The 26,179-nt window shown below is 54.2% G+C and overlaps 2 protein-coding genes across 2 annotated transcripts; one reads left to right on the top strand and one right to left on the bottom strand.

Moving 5' to 3' along the window:
- Positions 1–710: 710 nt before the first annotated feature.
- On the bottom strand, positions 711–5,196 carry LOC101800843 (butyrophilin subfamily 3 member A3). Its single transcript, XM_027470444.3, has 10 exons — positions 4,960–5,196; positions 4,213–4,560; positions 3,163–3,444; positions 2,929–3,033; positions 2,534–2,554; positions 2,411–2,431; positions 2,292–2,312; positions 2,152–2,172; positions 1,961–1,993; positions 711–1,783 (listed from the first exon to the last, which is right to left on the bottom strand). Exons 1-10 carry the CDS (start codon positions 5,057–5,059, stop codon positions 1,155–1,157), a joined length of 1,581 nt encoding a protein of 526 aa, XP_027326245.3. The 5' UTR covers positions 5,060–5,196; the 3' UTR covers positions 711–1,154.
- An 8,329-nt stretch (positions 5,197–13,525) lies between these two features.
- Positions 13,526–18,646, top strand: LOC119718660 (butyrophilin subfamily 1 member A1-like). The gene is made up of 6 exons (XM_072024730.1): positions 13,526–14,647; positions 15,354–15,635; positions 15,765–15,869; positions 16,614–16,634; positions 16,793–16,825; positions 17,002–18,646. The coding sequence occupies exons 1-6, from the start codon at positions 14,344–14,346 to the stop codon at positions 17,625–17,627; spliced, it is 1,371 nt and encodes a 456-aa protein (XP_071880831.1). The 5' UTR covers positions 13,526–14,343; the 3' UTR covers positions 17,628–18,646.
- The last annotated feature ends 7,533 nt before the right edge of the window (positions 18,647–26,179 follow it).

Raw genomic sequence — 26,179 nt, 5'->3', positions numbered from 1 at the left:
GCCCTGATAGCCAGGAGGGCCAACCATACCCTGGAGTGTATTAAGCACAGCATCACTAGTCAGTCAAGGGTAGTGATTCTCCTGCTCTGCTCTGCTCTGGTGCAGCCTCACCTTGAGTACTATGTGCAGTTATGGGCACCACGGTACAAAAAGGACTTCAAACTGCTGGAGAATGTCCAGAGGAGGGCTACAAAGATGGTGAAGGGCCTAGAGGGGAAGACGTATGAGGAGCGGCCTAGGTCATTTTGCCTGTTCAGCGTGGAGAAGAGGAGGCTAAGGGGACACCTCATCACGGTCTACAGCTTCCTCAAGAGGGGTACTGAAGGGGCAGGCGTCGATCTCTTCTCTTTAGTCACCAGTGATAAGACCCGTGGGAATGGTGTCAAGCTGAGGCAGGGGAGGTTTATGCTAGACATCATAAGAGGTTCTTAACTGAGACGGTTGTCGCACACTGGAACAGGCTCCCCAGGGAAGCAGTCTCTGCACCAAGCTTGTCAGAGTTTAAGAGGCATTTGTACTGTGCACTTAGGCACATGGTATGAATTTTTGGGTAGACCTGTGTGGTACCAGGAGCCTGACTCAATGATCCTAATGGATCCCTTCCAACTTGGGATATTTTATGATTCTATGATTCTATGATTCAAGATGCCTTCCCAGGCAGCAAAGCCTCAGGACAGAAAGCACCCAGGAAATGCAACTGCCAGACTCCATCTTCCTCTGCAAAAATTTATTTGACACAGTCCTGCTGCTGCTGCATCTTGCATAGATGTGCTCCAGAGGAGGGAACAAAGAGCCCCCACAGGCTGCTCATGCTCAGCACCAGGCACAGAGCAAAGATCAACCCCAAACTAGGAGGCAAATGTGGCCTGCACTGGCCAGCAGCACACAGTGACCACATCCCTTGCCCTGGGGTCTGCAAGCAGTACAAGCAGAGGGGAGAGGAGCGTGGAGAGCTGCTGCAGCCCCTGTGCTGCCCGCTGGGGCTCAGAGGCAGGGTGAGAGCCGTGGGTGCCAGCAGGGCTTGTGCCCCAGCACAGGAGCCCTGGGCAGGGCAGAGTCCAGGGACTGCAAGGGGCATGGCCCCTGCTTGCAGTACCACAGCCCTGCTCCAGCAGCAGGGAGGAACACGGGGCAGCCCCTGGCCCCACTGCCCCTCATTCTTGTGCTGGTCCTGCAGGATCAAGGAGAGGTGATGCAGGAGTGGCTGAAGAAGTGCTGGAGCCCCCCAGGGCTGGGGAGAGGGTCTGGGGGGCGCTGTCCTTCAGGCACAGCTGAATTCCCACTGTCTCCACCCAGAACCAGGGGCGGATTCTCTCCCCGCTGAAGGAGGCTGCTGTGAAAGTGAAGATCTCGACCCCATTGTCAGCGTTGATAAAAGACACCTGCCCCTGGGTACAGTCCAGACAGACCCAAATCCTCGTGGGGATGGAGAACAGGGACAAGGGCGTGCGAGGAGATGTGAGAGACATGAGCTGCCCCTCATAGTACTGAACAGCCCATATGCCTTTTTTTGGGCTTCTGTTAATCCACCCCTTCCTCTCCACAGAAGCCCTGGCTACCCCCACAGCCCACCGTGAAAACTTCAGCCTCTCTCCCTCCACCTCCACCAACCAGCAGTGCCTCCCCTCTGTGAACTCCTCGCAGCCCAGCACACACAACCGAAAGTCAAATCTCTCTGGTCTGTCAGGGACCTGCTGCTGTTCGGTTTCCCTTCTCACTCTCCTGTGATCCTCCGAAAGGACAAGCATGGGATGAGCCGTATCTGGATCCAGGATCAGCTTCACTGCAGGGACAGAAGGAGACAGGCCATCAGGGGCACAGCTCAGCCCTGGGCAGGCTTTCCCCAGCTCGGGGCCAGGAGCTGCCCCACGGGGCAGGAGATGGGGCACCTCTTGGCTCCTGAACATGCCCCAGCAAGGGCAGGAGAAGCACCTCAGAGGGCAACCCAATGCACACCTACCTGTATTATGAGACATCAGAAATCTTCTCCATGCTGGAAGTAGAGGGGAGAGCTGGTCACAGCCCATGGCTGGTACCCAGTGGGTGTGGGCAGGGTGAGCGGCCAGCCGTGTGCTGCTCTGTCCCAGCTGCCCACCCTCCCCTGCACATCACCTTGATGTTGTCCTGGGGCCCAAGCTCAGGCACACTCACCCAGCTCTGTAGCTTGTTCCTCTACAAATGAAACAGAAAAGCAATGCGTTGATGAGAGGAGTCAGCTTCTCAGCAAGTGACTCCGACAGGGCAAAGACCTCATATTCCTTCCGTCTGGGGTGAGGAGAAGATGGACTCACCCAGTCTTGCAGCTTTTTCCTCTGGAAAAGAAAATCATGAGGAATGCATGGTAAGAGGGGAAAACCTTTCATCCCATGTCTATACAGCAAATTCTTTCAGTTCAGGAATGGACACTCACCTATCTCTGCAGCTTGTTCCACTGGAAGAAAAAAAAAAAAAGAGAGAAAAGCAATGTATGGTCAGAGTGCAGTATGCCCACGGGAAGACACAAAATGCCTTCTTTTTGGGGAACTAGACTTACCCAGCTTTGTATCTTTTTTTACTGGAAAAGGAAAGAAAAAGCAATGCATGGTCAAAGTGAGGAGCTTCTTATCCCATTGCTGCTTCCACAACTAGACCCCAAATTTCTTTCCTCTCATGAGTGGGCACGGACCACCTCATTCCCAGATTGGGAGGGACAAGACATCTGAAGAGGGGCTGCAGCCATGCTCCCTGGCCTCCCACCCTTGCCTTCTCCCCTGCCTTCGTTGCCCCAGGCAGAGGCCCAAGATGATCCTAAGGCCTTTGGCATCCCCAGGAGAACATTCCCTTCCTCCTCCTACGCACATCCCTGGGCCAGGGCTCAGCCCCGCTCCACACCCAGGGGGGTCCCTGCAGAACACCTCCCTCCGCTCCATCCCTGTGCTGCCAGCTTACCTTGCTTTCGAAAGAGATAAACACCCAGGCCAATGGACACAGCCAAAAGCACGAGGACCAGAGCCAGAGCCACCATCCAGGGCTGGGCGTTGTGGAAGAAGGGAGCTGAGAAAAGGCACCAGGACAAGGGCTGCATTTTCATGCCCGCAGGTGGAAAAGCAAGACCCAGACTTCTCGCAGCTCAGGACAAGTGCAGGGGCCAGGAACACCTCACCCTGGCTGTGCCATTTGTACCTGCGATGTGCAGGGATGATTCCCGTTCCTGCTGCAGGCGGCTGCTCCTGACCACGCAGGACAAGGACCCCTCCACGCTCCCGGTCACGGTGACGGCGCCTTCGATTTCAAAGAGCCCCTCCTGGTCCTGGGAATGTGTCTGGGAGACCGAGGGCAGGTGCTGCCCGCGAGCATCCCTCCACAGCAGCTGCGGCAGCGGGTACCAGCCGGCCGATCGACACAGCACCCGGACGCCTCCAGCCTCGTAGCCCCCCAGGGAGAGGTGAGGGTCAGCACCTGTGGCTGGGGGAAGAGCGCGTGGCTGGGACTTGACTTGGGGAGGGATTGTGTTCCAAGGCAAAGACCCCATCTGCTCCCATGCTAGACACAGCCCTCCACAACCACTGCCACAGGGGCTCAGGGACCAGGCGCTTCACAAAGCAGCCCTCAGCAACAAAATACCGCAGGTAGTGGTTGAAGCAGAGAGAAGGGCTGCACAATGCCAGTGGCCCCAAATCACCCATAAAACCCAGGTGATCAAGATCAAGATCAAGATGATCAAGATCAAGTTGATCAAGATCAAGATTCATCACCTCCAGGCAGTGTCTCTGCAACAAGCCTTGCTGTTTCAAGAAGCACCCAGACTTTCAGAAAACGTCTCAGGTCTCCCACAGCAGAAAAATCAAAAGCAAGCAGAGGTCCAGATGCTTAGAGGTCTCTTCTCTGCTCTAGGCTCTGTGTTTGGTCCCCTTGTTGACAGAGCTGAATGTTCTGCTCAGAAGCCTCTGCCCAGTACCCTCAGAACATCATTGGGATGGAGTTCACAGAGGCCATTGAAACTGAATAAAACCATCTCATCTGTGTAGTTCCCTCTCAATAAAAAGCCTGCAGGGGCACAGGTGTGCTCGTTGCTGGACAATTACTCACAGAGTGAGGAGAAGAAGCCCCAACAGACTCAACAGTTTGAAAGGCTTTGTAGATGGCCATGAGGATGGGAAAGGAGCCTGGGTGGGACACACTAACCCAAGGACAACTCTACCACCCCCTGTCAGCATCACCCCAGCCACTAACCTGACACCTCCAGATCCACAACTGCTTCGTTATAAGCATCAGCATCTTCCACAGTGCAGACGTACCGGCCATCATCAGAGGGTCTCAGTCCTGTGATACGTAAGTCCAGGCTTCCAGCAGAGAGACCATCTCTGGACAACTCTGTCCTCCCGGCATATGCCTCCATTTGCTCCCTGTACAGGTCCTGTCCATTGCGGTAGTGGTGCACTGTCTCAGAGATATGGTCCCGGATCCACCTGACCTCCAAGCTGCGAGCATCGCGTTGAGGGGACAAGTGGCAGGGCAGCACGACATCCTGCCCCACGGTGCCAGTGACAGGGTGGTCTGGTCCCTCCAATCTGAGCTGGGCTGGGCAATGGAGAAGGGAACAGAGAGGCAGTGAGATTTTGCTATCAGGGCAGTGAGTGACAAAGGGCAAGCTGTGTGTGAGTTGGTGCATGCTGCGTCCCCCGTGTGCCATGGGAAACCACCTGGGAAACAGGAGAGGGAGAGGGAGGGCGTGCAGGAGAAGGAGGTGTGCTGGGAGTGGGAGCCCTCTCTGCAGCATTTGGGCATGTGAAGAAGAGCCAGAAAGGGCAGTCAAGGCAGCGCCCATATTGTGTGAAAGAACCAAAGGGAAAGTGAAACCCAGCAGGGGCCGAGCTGTGGGCTCGGGTCCCCACTGCCCCACGGCCACACCCTTGCCCCACAGCAGCACGTCTGCCAGGCCCAGGGGGGAGAGCCCCCAGCATCCCTGCAGGATCCTACCTGAGCCCAGGCGGAGGAGGAGCAGAGTGACGAGGGAAGTCAGGAGGCCCCTGGCATGGCCGGTGAGGCTGGGACAGCCACAGCCCCAGGGGAGCCCCATCTGAGAGAGAGGTCCCCCAGGGGGCAGGCGGCCCCCCAGGGGTTCTTTTGCAAGAGAACCCCACCAAGATAGACGTCCCTCACAGCACCCAACACTCTGGAACACTGAAGGAAGCACCCAACACTCCCAACCTTTGCCCAGTTCCTGACTGCAATAACCCTCAGGGAGCAGCTCTGCCCCTGGGGCAATGGGGACAAGTGTCTGAGGAGCTCTGCAGGGCTGGCACCACCATCCCATCGTAGCTGGGTGCCCAGTCCACCACCTTCAGGCAGGATGAGGGGCTTGTCCCCAGCAGGAACCTCTCCAGACCTCCAGGGAAAGCCAGTGTCTGAGCTCGTTCATCTTCACCTGTCTAGAGAGGAATGAAACTGTGAGCAATGGAACAATGTGGAGAGATGGCAGAGCAGAGCTGAGTGGGATTGGAGGCTGAAGTAATGGGGTGGAGTTGGGTGCCAAGCCCGGATCTGCCACCCTTCGCCCAGGGTGCTGAAGGCAAAGAGCCAGCCCCGCTCCCTGCTCAAGCCAAGCAGGCACAGCAAAGAGTTGCTCCAGAGGGGCAGGATCTTCTTCTAAAGCTTAGGTGGCTAAGGGACGTTTATGTGCACTGGAGGTTGAGCAACATGAGAGGGCTACAGAGATGCTGTTTGCCTTTGGAGGCAGAAAATTCAAAGCTCAATTTGCGTTGAACCAGGACAGTACTGTGAGGGGCATTAAAATGGTCTATTAAAATATGTTAAGAGCAAAAGGAGGATCAGAGAAAGTATTGGTCTTGATTAGGATGGTCACCTCCTACCCTTCCTTCTGCACTGACCTTGCAGAGCTGTTTCTCACTCCTTTCCCTCCCAGCTGCTGTTCAGCAGCAGTCTTTTTTTTCCCTTGTTCTTAACTATGCTCTCACAGAGGCACAATCGTAGAGGCTTGTTTCTGGTCAGAGGTGAACTCCTTATCTAACATGGGGCAACTTCTGGATTCTTTTCACGGAAGCCACCCCTAAGCCACATAAACCCACTACATACTCTTGGCCATTTGAGCTACCAAGGCCCGCTGCTGGATGTATATGTTCAGAAACCATGCCTGAATCTCTACGGAATTCTGAAAAGATCACATTGACAGGAACCCCTTGGTCAACCAGAAGGCTGACCTTGGCATAAAAAGGAAATTAAGTTTGTCCCTCAGGTGTTTTTCACACACTCCCAGAGCAATCTCCCTAACTTTACCAGGCACTGCCATGAGACTGACAGGCCTGTAATTCCCAGGGCCTTCTTTGCTGCTCTTCTTGGAAACTGGGGCGACGTTTGGCAGCTTCCCGTCACTGGGACCTCTCCAGATTCCCAAGGATATTTCAAAAATAATTTATAGAGATTTCCTGATGACATCAGGCAGTTCTCTGAGTACTCTGAATCCCATCAGGTCCTACAGTCTTGTATGCATCCACGTCTAGGAGCAAATCACAACAAAATTCAGAGTTGGCTGGGAGCTTAACGTTCCTGCAGTCACGACTCTCCAAGACAGGGTACCTGGGGTCCTAGAGCCCATTGTCAGTGTTGAAGACAAAGGCAAAGACAATATTAAACATTTCCCTGTTTGTGAGGAGACCATCCCCATCAAATAACAGACCAATATTTTCTCTGGTCCTACTTTTGCTCTTAAGACATTTTAATAAAAATCATGTTTACTGTCCCTCACAGATCCAACATGAATCCATAAGAATTTTCTGAAAACAGTATCTCTATAATCTTCCCATACTGCCTGGCCTCGCTTCCAGCACACATAAACTTTCCTTATCTACCTTACCACTGGAAGAAGATCTCTGCCAATCTGAGCTAATCTTTTGAAATAGCTACTTGACTACAGTCAGGAGTGCAGCTTATTCTTTGCCCGCACCACCCTGGGCAAAGGGTGGCAGCACCAGGCTCAGCACCCAGGTGCGCAACACTCCCTGCAACATCTGATCTTGCTCAGCTCTGGAGCTATTTAGTTCTATCCCCCAAGGGGTAAAGTTTCTTCCAGAGGGTTATTGCAGGCAGGAACTGAGCAAAAGTTGGGAAACTTGGGCACAGTCTTGTGATTCCTGCAGATCTGCTGGATGCAGTGAAGGACCTCTCTCTTGGTGAGGCTCCCTTGGAGAAGAACCCCTGGGGGCTGCCTGCTGTGTCCCCCAGCCCACGATAAGCACAGGCTCTGTGCCCTGCCCAAGGTGCTGCTGGCTGTGGCTCCTTGTGCCCAGGCCCAAGGGGACTCCTTCCTCATCTGCCTGCAGTGCCTGCAGCCCCTTTTTCGCCTCTCTCTTCTGCTCCAGCCTCCCTCTTCTGCTCCAGCTTCTGCTCCAGCTTCTTCTGCTCCAGCTTTCAAAGCTGTGTCTTGCTCCCTCTTGCTTACTCTGGTCCCTCTGAATCTGGGAGCAAGATGATCTGTGCCTGCTCCCCAGAGAAAAATAATTAAGGGTCTAGCTATAGGAGTAGCCATGGAATGTGAAGCACTGCCATCTGATCATGCATTGGTATTACTTTCTTTTCCCAGTGAAAAATTATGGAAGCCCTGGTAAGTCTCCGTTCCTAAACCAAAATATCTGGGGTCTTCCCATGGGAGCAGTAATGGGATGAGAAGTTTTCCCTTCTCACCATGCATCGCTTTTGCTTTCCTTTTACAGTGGAATTGGCTAAAGAGCTGGGTGAGTGTCCCTTAGAATGAAACCCAGGGCAGTGCTAAGGCGATGTGTAGGGGAGGGTGGGCAGTGAACAAAATGCACATCAGGACTTTTCCCTTTCTTTTCCAGGTTACAGTAGATGAAAATAACCATGAGCGTCAATCTGCATGAGATGGGATATGGGGTATCGCAATGGGATGAGAAGCTGTTCCCTCTCATCATGCCTTTTTTTTCCCTCTCATTTCCAGGGAAGCAATCTGGAAGACAAGGTGAGTCTCTACCCCAAACCCAAAGAAAATGGGTTCTTGTTATGTAATGAGAATCCGTACTCTCTCAACAAGTGCTTTTGCTTTTTATTTTCAGAGGAACCAGCTCCAAAGCAGGGTGAGCCACCCTTCCCAAAATGAAGGAATTTGGGGATATACCCATGGGATCTGTGAGATGGGAAGTTGTCCCTTCCCATCATGCATTGTTTTTGCTCTTGTTTTGCAGTGACAAAAGATGCAAAGCCTGGTGAGTATCTTGCAGCACAGCAAAGCATTTTGGGGTCTGCCCATGGTCTGAGAAGCTCTCTCCCCTCAACAAGTCTTGCTTTTTTATTTGTATTAATTTATGTCTTTTTTGCAGCTGAGCAAGCTGCAGTGCTGGGTGAGTGTCCCTGAGATTGGGCCACATGACAACGCCAAGGTGATGTGCAGGGGAGGGTGGGCAGCTGGGACAGAGCAGCCCAGGGCTGGCCCCTCACCCTGCCCACACCCACTGCGCAACACCCATGGGCTGTGACCAACTCTCCCCTCTCCTTCCAGCATGGAGAAGTTTTCTGATGTCTCATAATAGAGGTAGGTGTATCTTATAAGTTGCCCCCTGCGCTGTTCTCCTGCCCTTTGTGGGGCATGTTCAGGAGCCAAGAGGTGCCCCATCTCCTGCCCCGTGGGGCAGCTCCTGGCCCCGAGCTGGGGAAAGCCTGCCCAGGGCTGAGCTCTGCCCCTGATGGCCTGGCTCCTTCTGTCCCTGCAGTGAAAGTGACCCTGGATCCACACATGGCTCATCCCCTGCTTTTCCTGGCAGAGGACCAGAGGAATGTGAGTTGGGAAAGTAAATCATAGAATCATAGAATCATAGAATATCCTGAGTTGGAAGGGACCCTTAAGGATCATCAAGTCCAACTCTTGACACCGCACAGGTCTACCCAAAAGTTCAGACCATGTGACTAAGCGCACAGTCCAATCTCTTCTTAAATTCAGTCAGGCTCGGTGCAGTGACCACTTCCCTGGGGAGCCTGTTCCAGTGTGCAACCACTCTCACTGTGAAGAGCTTCCTCCTGATGTCAAGCCTAAACTTCCCAGTGTCCAGAACTGCACACAGTACTCAAGGTGAGGCTGCACCAGTGCAGAGTAGAGCGGGACAATCACCTCCCTCGACCTACTAGCGATGCCGTGCTTGATGCACTCCAGGATACGGTTGGCCCTCCTGGCTGCCAGGGCACACTGCTGGCTCATATTGAACTTGCTGTCTACCATGACCCCCAGATCCCTCTCTTCTAGGCTGCTCTCCAGCGTCTCATCGCCCAGTCTGTACGTGCAGCCAGATGGCAGAGGTTTCCCTCCACTGAGGAGAGATTTGACATTTGGTGCTGCGTGCTGGGCCGTGAGGAGTTCAGAGAGGGGAGGCACTGCTGGAGGGTGGTGAGGGGGGAGAAGAGGGGAAGGTATTGTTCGTGGGCTGTGGGGGTGGCCAGAGCATCTCTGAAGAGGAAAGGGGAGATCACAATGAGCCCTGAAGAAGGGATCTGGGCTGTGCAATACTGTGAGGGGCACCTCATGTCTCTCACATTGCCTCGCACCCGCTTGCGCCTGTCCCCTGTCCCCACGAAGGTCTGGGTCTGTCTGGACTGCACCCAGCAGCAGGTGTCTTTTATCAATGCTAACAATGGCGTCGAGATCTTCACTTTCACAGCAGCCTCCTTCAATGGCGAGAGCATCCGCCCCTGGTTCTGGCTGGGGATGAACGCCCAGCTGTTTCTCATGGACAACATTGTCTAGACCCTGTCCCCAGCCCTGGGGGGCTCCTGCCCATTTCCAGTCAGTCCTGGATAACCTCTCCTTGATCCTGCAGGAGCAGTGCAGAAATGAGGGCCACTGGGGCCAGGGGCTGCCCCAGGTTCCTCCCTGCATGCTGAGACCTGAAGCAGCTGACGTGCGGCAGTCAGACTTCAGGCACCTGTTTGCTTCATGTTTGTGAACCCCATTTGTGGGCTCCAGTTTTCCATTTCCAACTCTATTTATGAATTTGGCTTTGTGCATGAAAGCGTGAAATATTTAGCATGGATTTCACAGAATCACAGAATTGCAGAATCACAGAATTTCTAGGTTGGAAGAGACCTCAAGATCATCGAGTCCAAAATCTAACCTAACACTAACAGTCCCCACTAAACCATATCCCTAAGCTCTACATCTAAACATCTTTTGAAGACTTCCAGGGATGGTGACTCCACCACCTCCCTGGGCAGCCCGTTCCAGTGCCTAACAACCCTTTCAGTAAAGAAGTTCTTCCTAACATCTAACCTAAAACTCCCCTGGCGCAACTTCAGCCCATTCCCCCTCGTCCTGTCACCAGGCACGTGGGAGAACAGACCAACCCCCACCTCACTACAGCCTCCTTTAAGGTATCTGTAGAGAGCGATAAGGTCGCCCCTGAGCCTCCTCTTCTCCAGGCTGAACAAGCCCAGCTCCCTCAGCCGCTCCTCATAGGACTTGTTCTCCAGGCCCCTCACCAGCTTCATCACCCTTCTCTGGACCCACTCAAGCACCTCGATGTCCTTCTTGTAGCGAGGGGCCCAAAACTGAACACAGTACTCGAGGTGCGGCCTCACCAGAGCCGAGTACAGGGGGACGATCACCTCCCTAGCCCTGCTGGTCACACTGTTTCTGATACAAGCCAGGATGCCGTTGGCCTTCTTGGCCACCTGAGCACACTGCTGGCTCATATTCAGCTGACTGTCCACCATCACTCCCAGGTCCTTCTCTGCCTGACAGCTCTCCAACCATTCCTCTCCCAGCCTGTAGCTCTGCTTGGAGTTATTGCGCCCCAGGTGCAGGACCCGACACTTGGCCTTGTTGAACTTCATGCAGTTGACCTCAGCCCATCGGTGCAGCCTATCCAGATCCTCCTGCAGAGCCTTCCTACCCTCGAGCAGATCGACACATGCACATAGCTTGGTGTCACCTGCAAACTTACTGAGGGTGCACTCAATGCCCTCGTCCAGATCATTGATGAAGATATTAAAGAGGACCGGCCCCAGCACCGAGCCCTGGGGGACGCCACTAGTGACCGGCCTCCAACTGGACTTGACTCCATTTACCACGACTCTTTGGGCCCGGCTATCCAGCCAGTTTCTAACCCAACGAAGTGTGCGCCAGTCCAAGCCAAGAGCAGCCAGTTTCTTGAGGAGAATGCTGTGGGAGACGGTGTCAAAAGCCTTGCTGAAGTCAAGGTAGACCACATCCACAGCCTTTCCCTCGTCCACCCAGCGCGTCACTTTGTCATAGAAGGAGATCAGGTTCGTCAAGCAGGATCTGCCTTCCATAAACCCATGCTGACTGGGCCTGATCGCCTGCTTGCCCTTCAAGTGCCGCATTGATGACTCTCAAGAGGATCTGCTCCATGAGCTTCCCTGATACTGAGGTCAAAAAAACTTTATCGATGTAAAAGAATTAGCAATACTCCTTGTAATTAAATAAGTCAACTTCTGAACATGGAAATTCCAAGTGTGGGAATATTTTAAATCATTATAAAAGAAGCTGAGGCAATCGGCTCCGGGGCAATGCGTCCTGCAGCAGAGTGGAGGATCGAGGCATGCAGGGGTTTTCCTTCATCGAGGTTATTGGAGGAATCCAAGGGAGCTGCTAGGACTCAGCAGCCCTTGTGAGGCCAGCTGATGAGGCATGGGAGGATCCAGAAACCCCCTTTCTGTCATATAAAGGCAGAACCCTAGGGAGAGCGAGAGTCCAGGAGTGCAGTGAACGGAGCATGGCGTGTCAGTCAGGGCATGGCATGGCAGTTTGCATGGCAGTGCTTGCAGGCAGGGTGAGCAAGAAAGCATAGCTGAGAACACCATCACTCTAAGTAACAGCAGGGAAACTCTCGTGACCTGTCCCAATACAACAGGAAGGGTTCTAGAAATGCAATACGACCAACAGCCCACCTGAAATGCCTCTACACCAATGTACGCAGCATGGGAAACAAGCAAGAGGAATTGGAAACCATGGGGAAATTAGACAAATATGACCTGATTGCTATCACAGAAATACGGTTCTTCCGGAGTCTACTACAGGCTGCCTGATCAAGGGGAGCCTATGGATGAGGCCTTCTTGCTTCAACTACAAGAAGCATCGTGCTCGCATGCTCTCATCCTGATGGGGGACTTGAATCACACGGATGTCTGCTGGGAAAACTACACAGTAGGCTTTAAGCAATCCAGGAGATTCCTAGAGCGCGTTGAGGATTACTTCCTGGTAAAAGTACTAGAGAAACCAACCCAACGAGAAGCGTTACTTGACCTGGTGCTCACCTATGCAGACAAGCTCATTAAAGAGGGCAAGACTGGAGGCAATCTGGGCTGCAGTGACCATGCCATGGTTGAGTTCGTGATCTCCAGGAATGTGGGCCTGGCAAAGGGCAAAGGCAGGACCCTGAATTTCCAAAGAGCAAATCCAAGCTATTTAAAGACCTAGAGGATGAGATCCCCTGGAATACCATCCTATGGGACAAAGGAGCTGAGGAGAGCTGGAGACTCTAAGGATGTTTTCCTTAGAGCGCAAGAACTCTCTGTCCCTCTACGTAAAAAGGCGGGCAGGAAGGTGTCCTGGTTTCAGTTAGCACAGAATTAATTTTCTTCCTAGTAGCTGGTGGAATGCTGTGTTTTGGCTTAGGATGAGAAGAGTGCTGATAACACCCCGATGCTTTAATTGTTGCAGAGCAGTGCTTATACTAAGCCAAGGACATCTCAGCCTTTTGCTCTGTCCTGCCAATGGGCAGGCTGGGGGTGCAGTAAGAGCTGGGAGGGGACAGACCCAGGACAGGTGACCCAAACTAGCCAAAGGGGTATTCCATACCATCTGACGTCATGCTAAACAATATATAGGGGTGGCTAGCCGGGGGGAGGGGGCCGGACTGCTCGGGGTTAGGCTGGGCATCGGTCAGCGAGTGGTGAGCAATTGCATTGTGCATCACTTGTTTGTACATACTATTATTACTTTCCTATTATCACCATTGTATTATTATTGTTATTATTTTATTATTATTTTGTTATTATTATTTTCCTGTCTTATTAAACTGTCTTTATCTCAACTCACGGGCTTCACTTTCCATTTCTCTCCCCCGTCCCAGAGAGGGAGGGGGGAGGGTGAGCGAACGGCTGCGTGGTGTTTAGCTGCCAGCCGGGTTAAACCACGACAGAAGGGCAGACAACTGGGATGCCAGAGTAAAGACCACGCAGGATCATTTTGGGAAGGACGGCATCCCATGGGAGGGACCCCACAAGGAGCAGGAGCAGAGTGATTTGAGGAGTGGCGGAGTCGAAGCATCAGAGAAAGACTAGCATTAACTGGTGTTCTGGAGAGGCTCCTGCTGGGGACAAGCCCCTTGTGCTTGCTGAAGGCATTGGGGAGGGCACCCAGCTGTGATGGGATGGTGGTGCCAGGCCTCTAGAGCTCCCAGGACACTTGCTCCCATTGCCCCAGGGACAAAGGTGCTCCCAGAGGGTTATTGCAGGCAGGAACTGGGCAAAGGTTAGGGAAGTTGGGCGTAGCCTTGGGCTTTCCGCAGCTCTGCTGGGTTCGGTGAGGGACCTCTCTGTTGGTGGGACTCCCTTGGAGAAGGACCCCCGGGGGCTGCCTGCTGTGTCCCCCAGCCCGTGATAAAAGCGCAGGCTCTGCGCCCTGTCCAAGGCGCTGCTGGCTGTGGCTCCTTGTGTCTGGGCCCAGGGGGACTCCTTCCCCATCTGCCTGTGGTGCCTGAAGCCCCTCGGTCCCCTCTCTCTTCTGCTTCAGGTCCTGACCCCAGCTACTGCTCCCGGTGCAGCACAGATGGGGCTCCCCTGGGGCTGCGGCATCCCCAGCCTCACCGGCCATGCCAGGGGCCTCCTGACTTCCCTCGTCACTCTGTTCCTCCTCCGGCTGGGCTCAGGTAGGATCCTGCGGGGCTGCTGGGGGCTCTCCCCCCTGTGCATGCTGACTTGCTACTGTGGGACAGGGGAGCGACTGTGGGAAATGGGGGACCCGAGCCCACAGCTCAGCCCCCACTGGGTTTCACTTTCCCTTTGGTTCTTTCACACAATATGGGTGCTGCCTTGGCTGCCCTTTCTGGCTCTTCATTGCCTGCCCGAACGCTGCAGAGAGGGCTCCCACTCCCAGCACACCTCCTTCTCCTGCACGTCCTCCCTCTCCCTCTCCTCTTTCCCCGGTGGTTTCTCATGGGAGACAGGGGACGCAGCACGCACCAACTCACACACAGCTCGCCCTTTGTCACTCACTGACCCTAAATTTACAATGGCAAAATCTCACCACCTCTCTGTGCCCTTCTCCATTGCCCAGCCCAGCTCAGAGTGGTGGGACCAGACTATCCTCTCACCGCCACCATGGGGCAGGATGTTGTGCTGCGTTGTTACTTGTCCCCTCGCCAGGATGCTCGCAGCTTGGAGGTCAGGTGGATCCGGGACAATATCTCTGAGACAGTGCACCACTACCGCAATGGACAGGACCTGTACGGGGAGCAGATGGGGGCATATGCCGGGAGGACAGAGTTGGTCAGAGATGGTCTCTCTGCTGGAAGCCTGGACTTGCGAATCACAAGGCTGAGACCCTCAGATGATGGCCGGTACATCTGCATAGTGAAAGATGCTGATGCTTATGACAAAGCAACAGTGGATCTGGAGATGTCAGGTTAGTGGTTCAAGTGATGCTTCAAGGAGATGGTGCAGGTGTACCTGGATTTGTGTATCGGCTCAGTCGTCTGTCCCATCCACACGGTCATTGACAAGGCCTTTCAAGGTCTTGAGTCTGATGGGGCTTCTAATGTTTAGTATGTCAGAGCGTGTCCAGGAACGAGCTTATGCGTGCCCTTGTAGGCTTTTCATTGAGAAACAATGAGATGGTTTTATTCAGTCTCAGTGGCCTCTTTAAACTCCATCCCCATGATGTTCTGAGGTCACTGGGCACAGGCTGCTGAGCAGCTCCTTCCATGGAGCTTCCATGCCAACCATGGGAAACATGAAAAAGCCTGGAGCAGGGAAGAGTCCTTTGACCTCTGCATTTTTTTTTTAATTTTTTTTTTTTTTGTCTTGGGGGGGAACAGAGACATTGTCTTGAAGTTGTGGAGCTTCTTGAACCAGCATGGTTTGGTGCAGAGAACCTTGGCACCTGGGTTTTCTAAATGATTTGGGGCTACTGGCATTGTGCAGCCCTGCTCTCTGGTACCGGCAAAGGTCAAGGTCTTTTTCATGTGAGAATGGGTTCGTGGATTGCCCAGTCCCAGGGCCTCAGGTGTTGTGGCTGTGCTGAGCTGGACTGTGTTTGGCATGGGAGCAGTCTTTGCCTTGGAACTCAATCCCTCCCCAAGTCAAGCCCCAGCCATGGGCTCTTCCCTCAGCCACAGGCACTGACCCCCACCTCTCCCTGGGGGGCTACGAGGCCAGAGGCGTCTGGGTGCTGTGTCGATCGGCTGGCTGGTACCCGCTGCCGCAGCTGCTGTGGAGGGATGCTCGAGGGCAGCACCTGCCCTCGGTCTCCCAGACACATTCCCAGGACCAGGAGGGGCTCTTTGAAATCGAAGGCGCCGTCATTGTGACCGGGAGCGTGGAGGGGCCCTTGTCCTGTGTGGTCAGGAGCAGCCGCCTGCAGCAGGAACGGGAATCATCCCTGCACATCTCAGGTACAAATGGCACAGCCAGGGTGAGGTGTTCCTGGCCCCCACACTTCTCCTGACCTGGCAGAAGTCTGGGTCTTGCTTTTTCATCCACGGGCATGGAAACACAGCCCTTTTCCTGGTGTCTTTTCTCAGCTCCCTTCTTCCACAACGCCCAGCCCTGGATGGTGGCTCTGGCTCTGGTCCTCGTGCTTTTGGCTGTGTCCATTGGCCTCGGTGTTTATCTCTTTCGAAAGCAAGGTAAGCTGGCAGTGCAGGGATGGAGTAGAGGGAGGTGTTCTGCAGGGACCCACCTGGGTCTGGAGCAAGGGGCCTTGGCTGGGAGGCCAGGGAGCATGGCTGCAGCATGGGGCTGGTGGCAAGGCGCAGCCCCCCTGCACATGTTCCCACCCAGCAACCAAGCTGCTCTGCTCACCACCTCTTCCTCTGCCTTTGCTTTTCAGTGGCACGGATACGAGAGCTGGGTGAGTCCTTGCAGTCCCTGCCCCCAGCCCCTGCGGAAGTGGTGTCTGTGCGGGAGGGCCTGGTCTGGGTGGTCCCTGGGGGCTTGTGTGCTGGTGGCTTGGGGGTGCTGGAGGAGCAGCTGGAGCCTGGTGTGGGAGTGGGGAGTGCTGGGGCTGGGGCTGCCCTGGGCAAGGGACATGGCCGGGATGGCTGAAAGGAACGGGGATCAAGGTGGAGACGGGGAGCGAGCTGCGGGGCTGCCCCGCTCTGCACTGACACTTCTGGGACAGGGACAATCTCCAACAATCCGTTACTCACTTCCATAATGGCTTCAGTGCCACAGAGATAAAAGCTGCACTAGTGTCTGGCCTTTACATTTTGACTTACAAGAGCATTGTACAAAGCTCACCACAATGAATATTTGTCTGGTCCCACCTCAGAGCAACGCAGTATTTTCCCAGTCATTGGATGTGTTCGGGTCTACCATGGGCTGAGCAACTCTCCCCCCTGATCATGCATTATATTCACTTTCCTTTTCAGAGAAAAAAGCTGCAGAGCTGGGTGAGTGTCTCAGTGCTTGTGCCAATGGCTATGCCAAGGCACAATATAAGGGGAGGGTGGGCAGCTGGGACAGAGCAGCCCAGGGCTGGCCCCTCACCCTGCCCACACCCACTGGGCACCGGCTGTGGGCTGTGACCAGCTCTCCCCTCTCCTTCCAGCATGGAGAAAATGTTTGCTGCCTCAAAATACAGGTAAGTGTGCATTGGGTTGCCCTCTGAGGTGCTTCTCCTGCCCTTGATGGGGCATGTTTAGGATCCAAGAGGTGCCCCATCTCCTGCCCCATGGGGCAGCTCCTGGCCTCGAGCTGGGAAAGCCTGCCCAGGGCTGAGCTCTGCCCCTGATGGCCTGTCTCCTTCTGTCCCTGCAGTGAAGATTACCCTGGATCCACACACGGCTCATCCCCTGCTTGTTGTGTCAAAGGACCACAGGAGTGTGAGACGAGAAAGTAAAAGCCAGCAGGTGCATAACAGTCAGGACAGATTCAAGTACTGGTGCTGCGTGCTAGGCCATGAGGAGTTTGAAGAGGGGAGGCACTGCTGGGAGGTGGAGGTAGAGGTGGAGGGGGAGTTGGAAAATGAATCCTGCTGGGCTGTGGGGGTGACCAGGGCATCTGTGAACAAAAAGGAGAAGAATTACCCCAAAAATGGGATATGGGCATTGATGTACCAACAAGGGCAGCTCATGCCTCTCACATCTCGAATCCACTTACCCCTGTCACCTGTCCCCACGAGGATCTGGGTCTGTCTGGACTGTACCCAGCAGCAGGTGTCTTTCATCAACGCTGACAATGGGGTCGAGATCTACACTTTCACAGCAGCCTCCTTCAATGGGGACAGCATCCGCCCCTGGTTTTTGCTGGAGACAGAGGGAACTCAGCTGTGCCTGAAGGACAGCACCCCCCAGACCCTGTCCCCAGCCCTGAGGGGCTCCTGTGATTCTCCAGCCACTCCTGCATCACCTCTCCTTGGTCCTGCAGGAGCAGCACAGGAGTGAGGGGCAGTGGGGCCAGGGGCTGCTCCGTGTGTTCCTCCCTGCTGCTGGAGGAGAGCTGGGATGCTGCCAGCAAGGACCAGGCCCCTTGCAGCCCCTGGGCTCTGCCCTACCCAGGACTCCTGGACTGGGGCACAAGCCCTGCTGGCACCCATGGGTCTCACCCTGCCTCTGAGCCACAGCGGGCAGCACAGGGGCTGCAGCAGCTCTCCACACTTTTCTCTCCTCTTCTTGCACTGCTTGTAGACCCCAGGGCAAGGGATGTGGTCACTGTGTGCTGCCGGCCATTGCAGACCGCCTTTGTTCCTAGTTTGGGGTTGATCCTTGCTCTGTGCCTGGTGCTGAGCATGAGCAGCCTGTGGGGGCTTTTTGTTCAGCCCTCTGGAGCACAAAAAGGCACAGCAGTAATGGAACTGTGGCAAGCGTACCCTGGGGTGCATCGAGCACGGCATTGCTCGTCGGTTGAGGGAAGTGATTGTCCCGCTCTGCTCTGCGCTGGTGCGGCCTCAACTTGAGTACTGTGTGCAGTTCTGGGCACCACAGTACAAAGAGGACTTTAAACTGTTGGAGAGTGTCCAGAGGAGGGCGACGAAGATGGCTGAGGGCACTGGGCCTGTTCAGCCTGAAGAAGAGGAGGCTGAGGGGGGACCTCATCATGGTCTACAACTTCCTTGCAAGGGGGAGTGGAGAGGCAGGTGACCTATTCTCTGTAGACAACAGTGATAGGACCCACGGGAATGGCATTAAGCTGAGGCAGGGGAAGTTTACGCTGGACATCAGGAAGAGGTTCTTCACCAAGAGGGTGGTTGCACACTGGAACGCACTCCCCAGGGAAGTACTCACTGCACCAAGCCTGTCTGAATTTAAAAAGCGATTGGACTGTGCACTTAGTCCCATGGTTTAAACTTTTGGGCAGACCTGTGCTGTGCCAGGAGTTGGACTTGATGATCCTTATGGGTCCCTTCCAACTCGGGATATTCTACAATTCTATGATTTCTGTGAAATAAAGTTTTGCACACGAAGATGGAGTCTGGCAGTGGCATGTGCAGGGTGCTTTCTGTCCTGAGGCTTTGCTGCCTGCGAAGGCGTCTTGCAGTAGACTGACTCCTTGGTCTCCTGGGAGTCAGAGCCGGGAGAAACCAAAGCTCCAGCTGCCCCACTTCCCCAGCTGGTGCCTGGGACCCCCTTGTCCCACCTGGGTTCATTGCCCTGCCCTGGGGGCACCCAAAGAGTTTCCAGCCTCCATCACACAGGCTCTGCAGAGGCTGTGCCCACAGGAGGCATCACCAGCTCCTGGAAGTCCTCCAAGCAGAGGCAGCAGGTGGCCTCAGACTTCAGCCCTCGATCAAAGAATCATTGAAGTTGGTGTGGTGGTTTTACTGTGCTCGGCAGCTAAACACCACAACTGCTGTCTCACTCTCCCTCCCTACATGAGGAGGGGAAGAAGTAAAGTAAAGAACAGGTCACGGGTTGAGGTAAGGATAACTTAACTAAAGGAAAAAAAAATAGTAAGGAAATGTTATTGTTAACTAAGCAATTTAACTAAATTGGAAAAAAAAAAAAAAAAAAAAGGAAAAAAAGAAAAAAAAGGAAAAAAGGAAAGGGGAAAAGGGAGGGGGAAAGGGAAAATCAAACAAACAAACAAATCCAATAAAGGCTATTTGGAAGAGCAGAGGAAAGAAATTACTCTCTTCTTCCCACAAATGAGCTATGATTGACCATGGTCACTTTCGACAAAGTGACGCGCTGGGTAGATGAGGGAAAGGCTGTGGATGTGGTCTACCTTGACTTCAGCAAGGCTTTTGACACCGTCTCCCACAGCATTCTCCTCAAGAAACTGGTGCTCTTGGCTTGGACTGGCGCACGCTTCATTGGGTTAGAAACTGGCTGGATAGCCGGGCCCAAAGAGTTGTGGTAAATGGAGCCAAGTCCAGTTGGAGGCCAGTCACTAGTGGCGTCCCCCAGGGCTCGGTGCTGGGGCCGGTCCTCTTTAACATCTTCATCAATGATCTGGATGACGGCATTGAGTGCACCCTCAGTAAGTTTGCAGATGACACCAAGCTAGGTGCGTGTGTCGATCTGCTCGAGGGTAGGAAGGCTCTGCAGGAGGATCTGGATAGGCTGCACCGATGGGCTGAGGTCAACTGTATGAAGTTCAACAAGGCCAAGTGCCGGGTCCTGCACCTGGGGCGCAATAACCCCAAGCAGAACTACAGGCTGGGAGAGGAATGGTTGGAGAGCTGCCAGGCAGAGAAGGACCTGGGAGTGATGGTGGACAGTCGGCTGAATATGAGCCAGCAGTGTGCTCAGGTGGCCAAGAAGGCCAACGGCATCCTGGCTTGTATCAGAAACAGTGTGTCCAGCAGGGCTAAGGAGGTGATCGTCCCGCTGTACTCGGCTCTGGTGAGGCCGCACCTCGAGTACTGTGTTCAGTTTTGGGCCCCTCGCTACAAGAAGGACATCGAGGTGCTTGAGCGGGTCCAAAGAAGGGCGACGAAGCTGGTGAGGGGCCTGTAGAACAAGTCCTATGAGGAGCGGCTGAAGGAGCTGGGCTTGTTCAGCCTAGAGAAGAGGAGGCTCAGGGGTGACCTTATTGCTCTGTATAAGTACATTAAAGGAGGCTGTAGCGAGGTGGGGGTTGGCCTGTTCTCCCATGTGCCTGGTGACAGGACGAGGGGGAATGGGCTGAAGTTATGCCAGGGGAGTTTTAGGTTAGATGTTAGGAAGAATTTCTTTACTGAAAGGGTTGTTAGGCACTGGAACGGACTGCCCAGGGAGGTGGTGGAGTCACCATCCCTGGAAGTCTTCAAAAAACGTTTAGATGTAGAGCTTAGGCATATGGTTTAGTGGGGACTGTTAGTGTTAGGTTAGAGGTTGGACTCGATGATCTTGAGGTCTCTTCCAACCTAGAAATTCTGTGATTCTGTGATATGGTATGGAATATCCCTTTGGTTGGTTTAGGTCAGCATGCTCTGGTGATGTTTCTTCTCTCACTTTTTTGCCCACCCCCTAGGAGGGTTAGAGAGAGTCCCAATGCTGTGCCAGCACTGCTCAGCAGCAGACACAACTCTGGTGTGATACCACTGCTGTTCTAGCTCCAAGTGCAGAGCACAGCACTGTATGGGCTGCTGCAGGGAAAGTTAACATCCCAGACAGACCCAGTACAGTTGGAAAAGACCTCTAAGGTCATCACTGCTACGCCACTGCCATGCCTGCAAAATCCCTTCCAAGTACGCAAGAATAGTGTCATTTTCCACTGCAAAAGCACACCTTCTGCTGCAAAATCACATCTTTGTTTCTCACATCTGGGCCAACCACCTCTCTGCCACCACTATTACCCACTAAACCATGTCCCTAAGCACCACGTCCAAACTTTCCTTAAATGCCCCCAGGGACAGTGACTCCACCAACTCCCAGGACAACCCGTTCCAATGCCTAACCATTCTTTCTGAGAAGAAATTTCTGCACTCCTGGCTCACGTCTCCTTGGTCCTGCAGGAGCAGGGCAAGAATGAGGGGCAGTGGTTCCAGAGGCTGCCCCGCGCACCTCACTGCATGCTGAGACCTGCGTCAGCTGGTGGGGGCACTCAGACTTCAGGCACGCCTTTGCTTCAAGTTTGCAAACCCTATTTGTGGGCTACAGTTCTCCGTTCCTAACTCCATTTATAAATTTGGCTTTGTGCGTGAAAGCATGAATTATTTAGCATGGATTTCAATGTAAAAGAATTAGCAATACTCTGTGTAATTAAATAAGTGAACTTCTGAACATGGAAATTCCAAGTGTGGGAATATTTTAAATCATTACAAAAGAAGACGAGGCAATTGGCTCCAGGGCAGATGCGTCCTGCAGCAGAGTGGAGGATCGAGGCATGCAGGGGTTTTCCTTCATCGAGGGTATTCGAGGAATCCAAGGGAGCTGCTAGGACTCAGCAGCCCTTGTGAGGCCAGCTGATGAGGCATGGGAGGATCCAGAAGCCTCCTTTCTGTCATATAAAGGCAGAACCCTAGGGAGAGCGAGAGTCCAGGAGCGTGGTGAACAGAGCATGGCGTGTTGGTCAGGGCATGGCATGGCAGTTTGCATGGCAGTGCTTGCAGGCAGGGCGAGCAAGAAAGCATGGCTGAGAACACCATCACTCTAAGTAATGGCAGGGAAACTCTCGTGACCTGTCCCAATACAACAGGAAGGGTTCTAGAAATGCAATACGACCAACAGCCCAGCTGAAATGCCTCTACACCAGTGTATGCAGCACAGGAAACAAGCAAGAGGAATTGGAAACCAAGGTGAAATTAGACTTGAAAAAGAAATCTGCTCGAGGGTAGGAAGGCTCTGCAGGAGGATCTGGATAGGCTGCACCGATGGGCTGAGGTCAACTGTATGAAGTTCAACAAGGCCAAGTGCTGGGTCCTGCACCTGGGGTGCAATAACCCCAAGCAGAGCTACAGGCTGGGAGATGAGTGGTTGGAGAGCTGTCAGGCAGCGAAGGACCTGAGAGTGATGGTGGACAGTCGGCTGAATATGAGCCAGCAGTGTGCTCAGGTGGCCAAGAAGGCCAACGGCATCCTGGCTTGTATCAGAAACAGTGTGGCCAGCAGGGCTAGGGAGGTGATTGTCCCGCTGTACTCGGCTCTGGTGAGGCCGCACCTCGAGTACTGTGTTCAGTTTTGGGCCCCTCGCTACAAGAAGGACATCGAGGTGCTTGAGTGGGTCCAGAGAAGGGTGACGAAGCTGGTGAGGGGCCTGGAGAACAAGTCCTACGAGGAGTGGCTGAGGGAGCTGGGCTTGTTCAGCCTGGAGAAAAGGAGGCTCAGGGGCAACTTTATTGCTCTCTACAGATACCTTAAAGGAGGCTGTAGTGAGGTGGGGGTTGGTCTGTTCTCCCACATGCCTGGTGACAGGACGAGGGGGAATGGGCTGAAGTTGAGCCAGGGGAGGTTCAGGTTGGATGTTAGGAAGAACTTCTTTACTGAAAGGGTTGTTAGACATTGGAACAGGCTGGCCAGGGAAGTGGTGGAGTCACCATCCCTGGAAGTCTTTAAAAGATGTTTAGATGTAGAGCTTAGGGATATGGTTTAGTGGGGACTGTTAGTGTTAGGTTAGAGGTTGGACTCGATGATCTTGAGGTCTCTTCCAACCTAGACAATTCTGTGATTCTGTGATTCTAGACAAATATGACCTGATTGCTATCACAGAAACATGGTTCTTCCAGAGTCTACTACAGGCTGCCTGATCAAGGGGAGCCTATGGATGAGGCCTTCTTGCTTCAACTACAAGAAGCATCATTCTCACACGCTCTCATCCTGATGGGGGACTTGAACCACCTGGATGTCTGCTGGGAAAACTACACAGCAGGCTTTAAGCAATCCAGGAGATTCCTAGAGCGCGTTGAGGAGCGTCAAGTAACGAGAAGCGTTACTTGACCTGGAGCGTTACTTGACCTGAAGCGATACTTGACCTGAAGAGTTACTTGACCTGGTGCTCACCTATGTGGACAAGCTCATTAAAGAGGTCAAGACTGGAGGCAATCTGGGCTGCAGTGACCATGCCATGGTTGAGTTCGTGATCTCCAGGTATGTGGGCCTGGCAAAGGGCCAAGGCAGGACCCTGAACTTCCAAAGAGCAAATCCAAGCTATTTAAAGACCTAGAGGATGAGATCCCCTGGAATACCATCCTATGGGACAAAGGAGCTGAGGAGAGCTGGAGACTCTAAGGATGTTTTCCTTGGAGCGCAAGAACTCTCCGTCCCTCTACGTAAAAAGGCGGGCAGGAAGGGCAGACCACTGGGATGCCAGAGTAAAGACCACGCAGGATCATTTTGGGAAGGACGGCATCCCATGGGAGGGACCCCCTGAGGAGCAGGAGCAGAGTGAATTGAGGAGTGGCGGAGTCGAAGCATCAGGGAAAGACTAGCATTAACTGGTGTTCTGGAGAGGCTCCTGCTGGGGACAAGCCCCTTGTGCTTGCTGAAGGCATTGGGCAGGGCACCCAGCTGTGATGGGATGGTGGTGCCAAGCCTCTAGAGCTCCCAGGACACTTGCTCCCATTGCCCCAGGGACAAAGGTGCTCCCAGAGGGTTATTGCAGGCAGGAACTGGGCAAAGGTTAGGGAAGTTGGGCGTAGCCTTGGGCTTTCCGCAGCTCTGCTGGGTGCCGTGAGGGACCTCTCTGTTGGTGGGACTCCCTTGGAGAAGGACCCATGGGGGCTGCCTGCTGTGTCCCCCAGACCATGATAAGCGCAGGCTCTGCGCCCTGCCCAAGGCGCTGCTGGCTGTGGCTCCTTGTGCCTGGGCCCAGGGGGACTCCTTCCCCATCTGCCTGTGGTGCCTGCAGCCCCTTGGTCCCCTCTCTCTTCTGCTCCAGCTTCTGATGCCAGCTCCTGCTCCCGCTGCAGCACAGATGGGGCTCTCCTGTGTCTACAGACACCCCAGCCTCACTGGCCATGCCAGGGGCCTCCTGACTTCCCTCGTCACTCTGTTCCTTCTCCAGCTGGGCTCAGGTAGGATCCTGCAGGGCTGCTGGGGGTTCTCCCCTCTGGTCCTGACAGACTTGATGATGTGGGGCAGGGGAGCGGCCGTGGGACAGGGGGAACCTGAGCCCACAGCTCTGCCCCCTCTCGGTTTCGCTTTCCCTTTGGTTCTTCCATGCAATCCGGGCGCCGCCTCGGCTGCACTTTCTGGCTCTTCTTCACCTGCCTAAATGCTGCAGAGAGGGTTCCCACTCCCAGCACCCCTCCTTCTCCTGCTCATCCTCCCTCTCCCTCTCCTGTGACACCAGTATCCAACAGGACAAGGCGGACACAGCATGCACCAACTCACACACAGCTCGCCCTTTGTCACTAACTGACCCTAAATTTACAATGGCAAAATCTCAACGCCTCTCTGTGCCCTTCTCCATTGTCCAGCCCAGCTCAGAGTGGAGGGACCAGAACACCCTGTCACTGCCACCATGGGGCAGGATGTCGTGCTGCCCTGCCACTTGTCCCCTCAACGTGATGCTCGCAGCTTGGAGGTCAGGTGGATCCGGGATGATTTGTCTGAGACAGTGCACCACTACTGCAATGGTCAGGACCTATACAGGGAGCAGATGGGGGCATATGCCGGGAGGACAGAGCTGGTCAGAGATGGTCTCTCTGCTGGAAGCCTGGACTTGCGAATCACAGGGCTGAGAACCTCTGATGATGGCCAGTACTTCTGCACTGTGAAAAATGCTGATACTTATGATGAAGCAACAGTGGATCTGGAGGTGTCAGGTTTGTGGCTGGGGTAATACACCGGGAATTCCAGGGGAGAATTTAAGTTTCTTTTTCCTGTCTCAGCTATTAAACACCATGGAATATGGTCATGGAAATGGAGGTAGTATTTGGGAAGAGAGATCCATAGGTAGGATATAGTTCTTAGTTTTCACTGGTGTCTATGCAGACCATCCCCATGATGGTTTAAGGGCACTGTGCACAGGCTGCTGAGCAGCACCTTCATCTGTGCCTATGACGCTACCAAACACAGTGCCTGGAACAGGGAAGAGACCTCTGAGCAGCTGGACGTCTTTTGGGTTTTGCTTTTCATGCTGGGGGAGACGTGAGACATTGTCTGGAAGTCTCGGGGCTTCTTGAACCAGCACAGCTTGGTGCAGAGAAGCTGCCTGGAGGTGCTGAAGCTCAGCACCTGGGTTTCCTGGGTAATTTGTGGCCACTGGCATTGTACATGTGCATCCCTTTTCTCTGGTTCTGGCACCAGCTAGGGTTGTCTGGGATGAGGGTAGGTGCGTGGATTGCCAGGTCTGAGAATCCCTGGGGCCATGGTTGGTCTGGGCTGTGGCTGGCATGGGAGCAGATGGGGTCTTTGCCTTGGAACTGAATCCCTCTCCAAGTCAAGCCCCAGCCACACGCTCTTCCCCCAGCCACAGGTGCTGACCCCCACCTCTCCCTGGGGGGCTACGAGGCCGGAGGTGTCCGGGTGCTGTGTCGATCGGCCGGCTGGTACCCGCTGCCACAGCTGCTGTGGAGGGATGCTCGCGGGCAGCACCTGCCCTCGGTCTCCCAGACACATTCCCAGAACCAGGAGGGGCTCTTTGAAATCGAAGGTGCCATCATCGTGACCGGGAGCGTGGAAGGGCCCTTGTCCTGCGTGGTCAGGAGCAGCCGCCTCCAGCAGGAACGGGAATCATCCCTGCACATCGCAGGTACAAATGGCTCAGCCAGGGTGAGGTGTTCCTGGCCCCTGCACTTGTCCTGAGCCGGGAGAAGTCTGGGTCTTGCTTTTCCATCCACGTGCATGGAAACACAGCCCTTTTCCTGGTGTCTTTTCTCAGCTCCCTTCTTCCACAATGCCCAGCCCTGGATGGTGGCTCTGGCTCTGGTCCTCGTGCTTTTGGCTGTGTCCATTGGCCTTGGTGTTTATCTCTTTCGAAAGCAAGGTAAGCTGGCAGTGCAGGGATGGAGCAGAGGGAGGTGTTCTGCAGGGACCTGTGTGGGTCTGGAGCAAGGGGCCTTGGGTGGGAGGCCAGGGAGCATGGCTGCAGCGTGGGGCTGGTGGCAAGGCGCAGCCCCCCTGCACATGTTC

Source organism: Anas platyrhynchos, chromosome 17, assembly GCF_047663525.1.
Source record: "Anas platyrhynchos isolate ZD024472 breed Pekin duck chromosome 17, IASCAAS_PekinDuck_T2T, whole genome shotgun sequence".
Taxonomy (NCBI): Eukaryota; Metazoa; Chordata; class Aves; order Anseriformes; family Anatidae; genus Anas; species Anas platyrhynchos.
The sequence above is the reverse complement of the archived record's forward strand: the minus strand, read 5'-3'. Positions and strand labels throughout refer to the sequence as shown.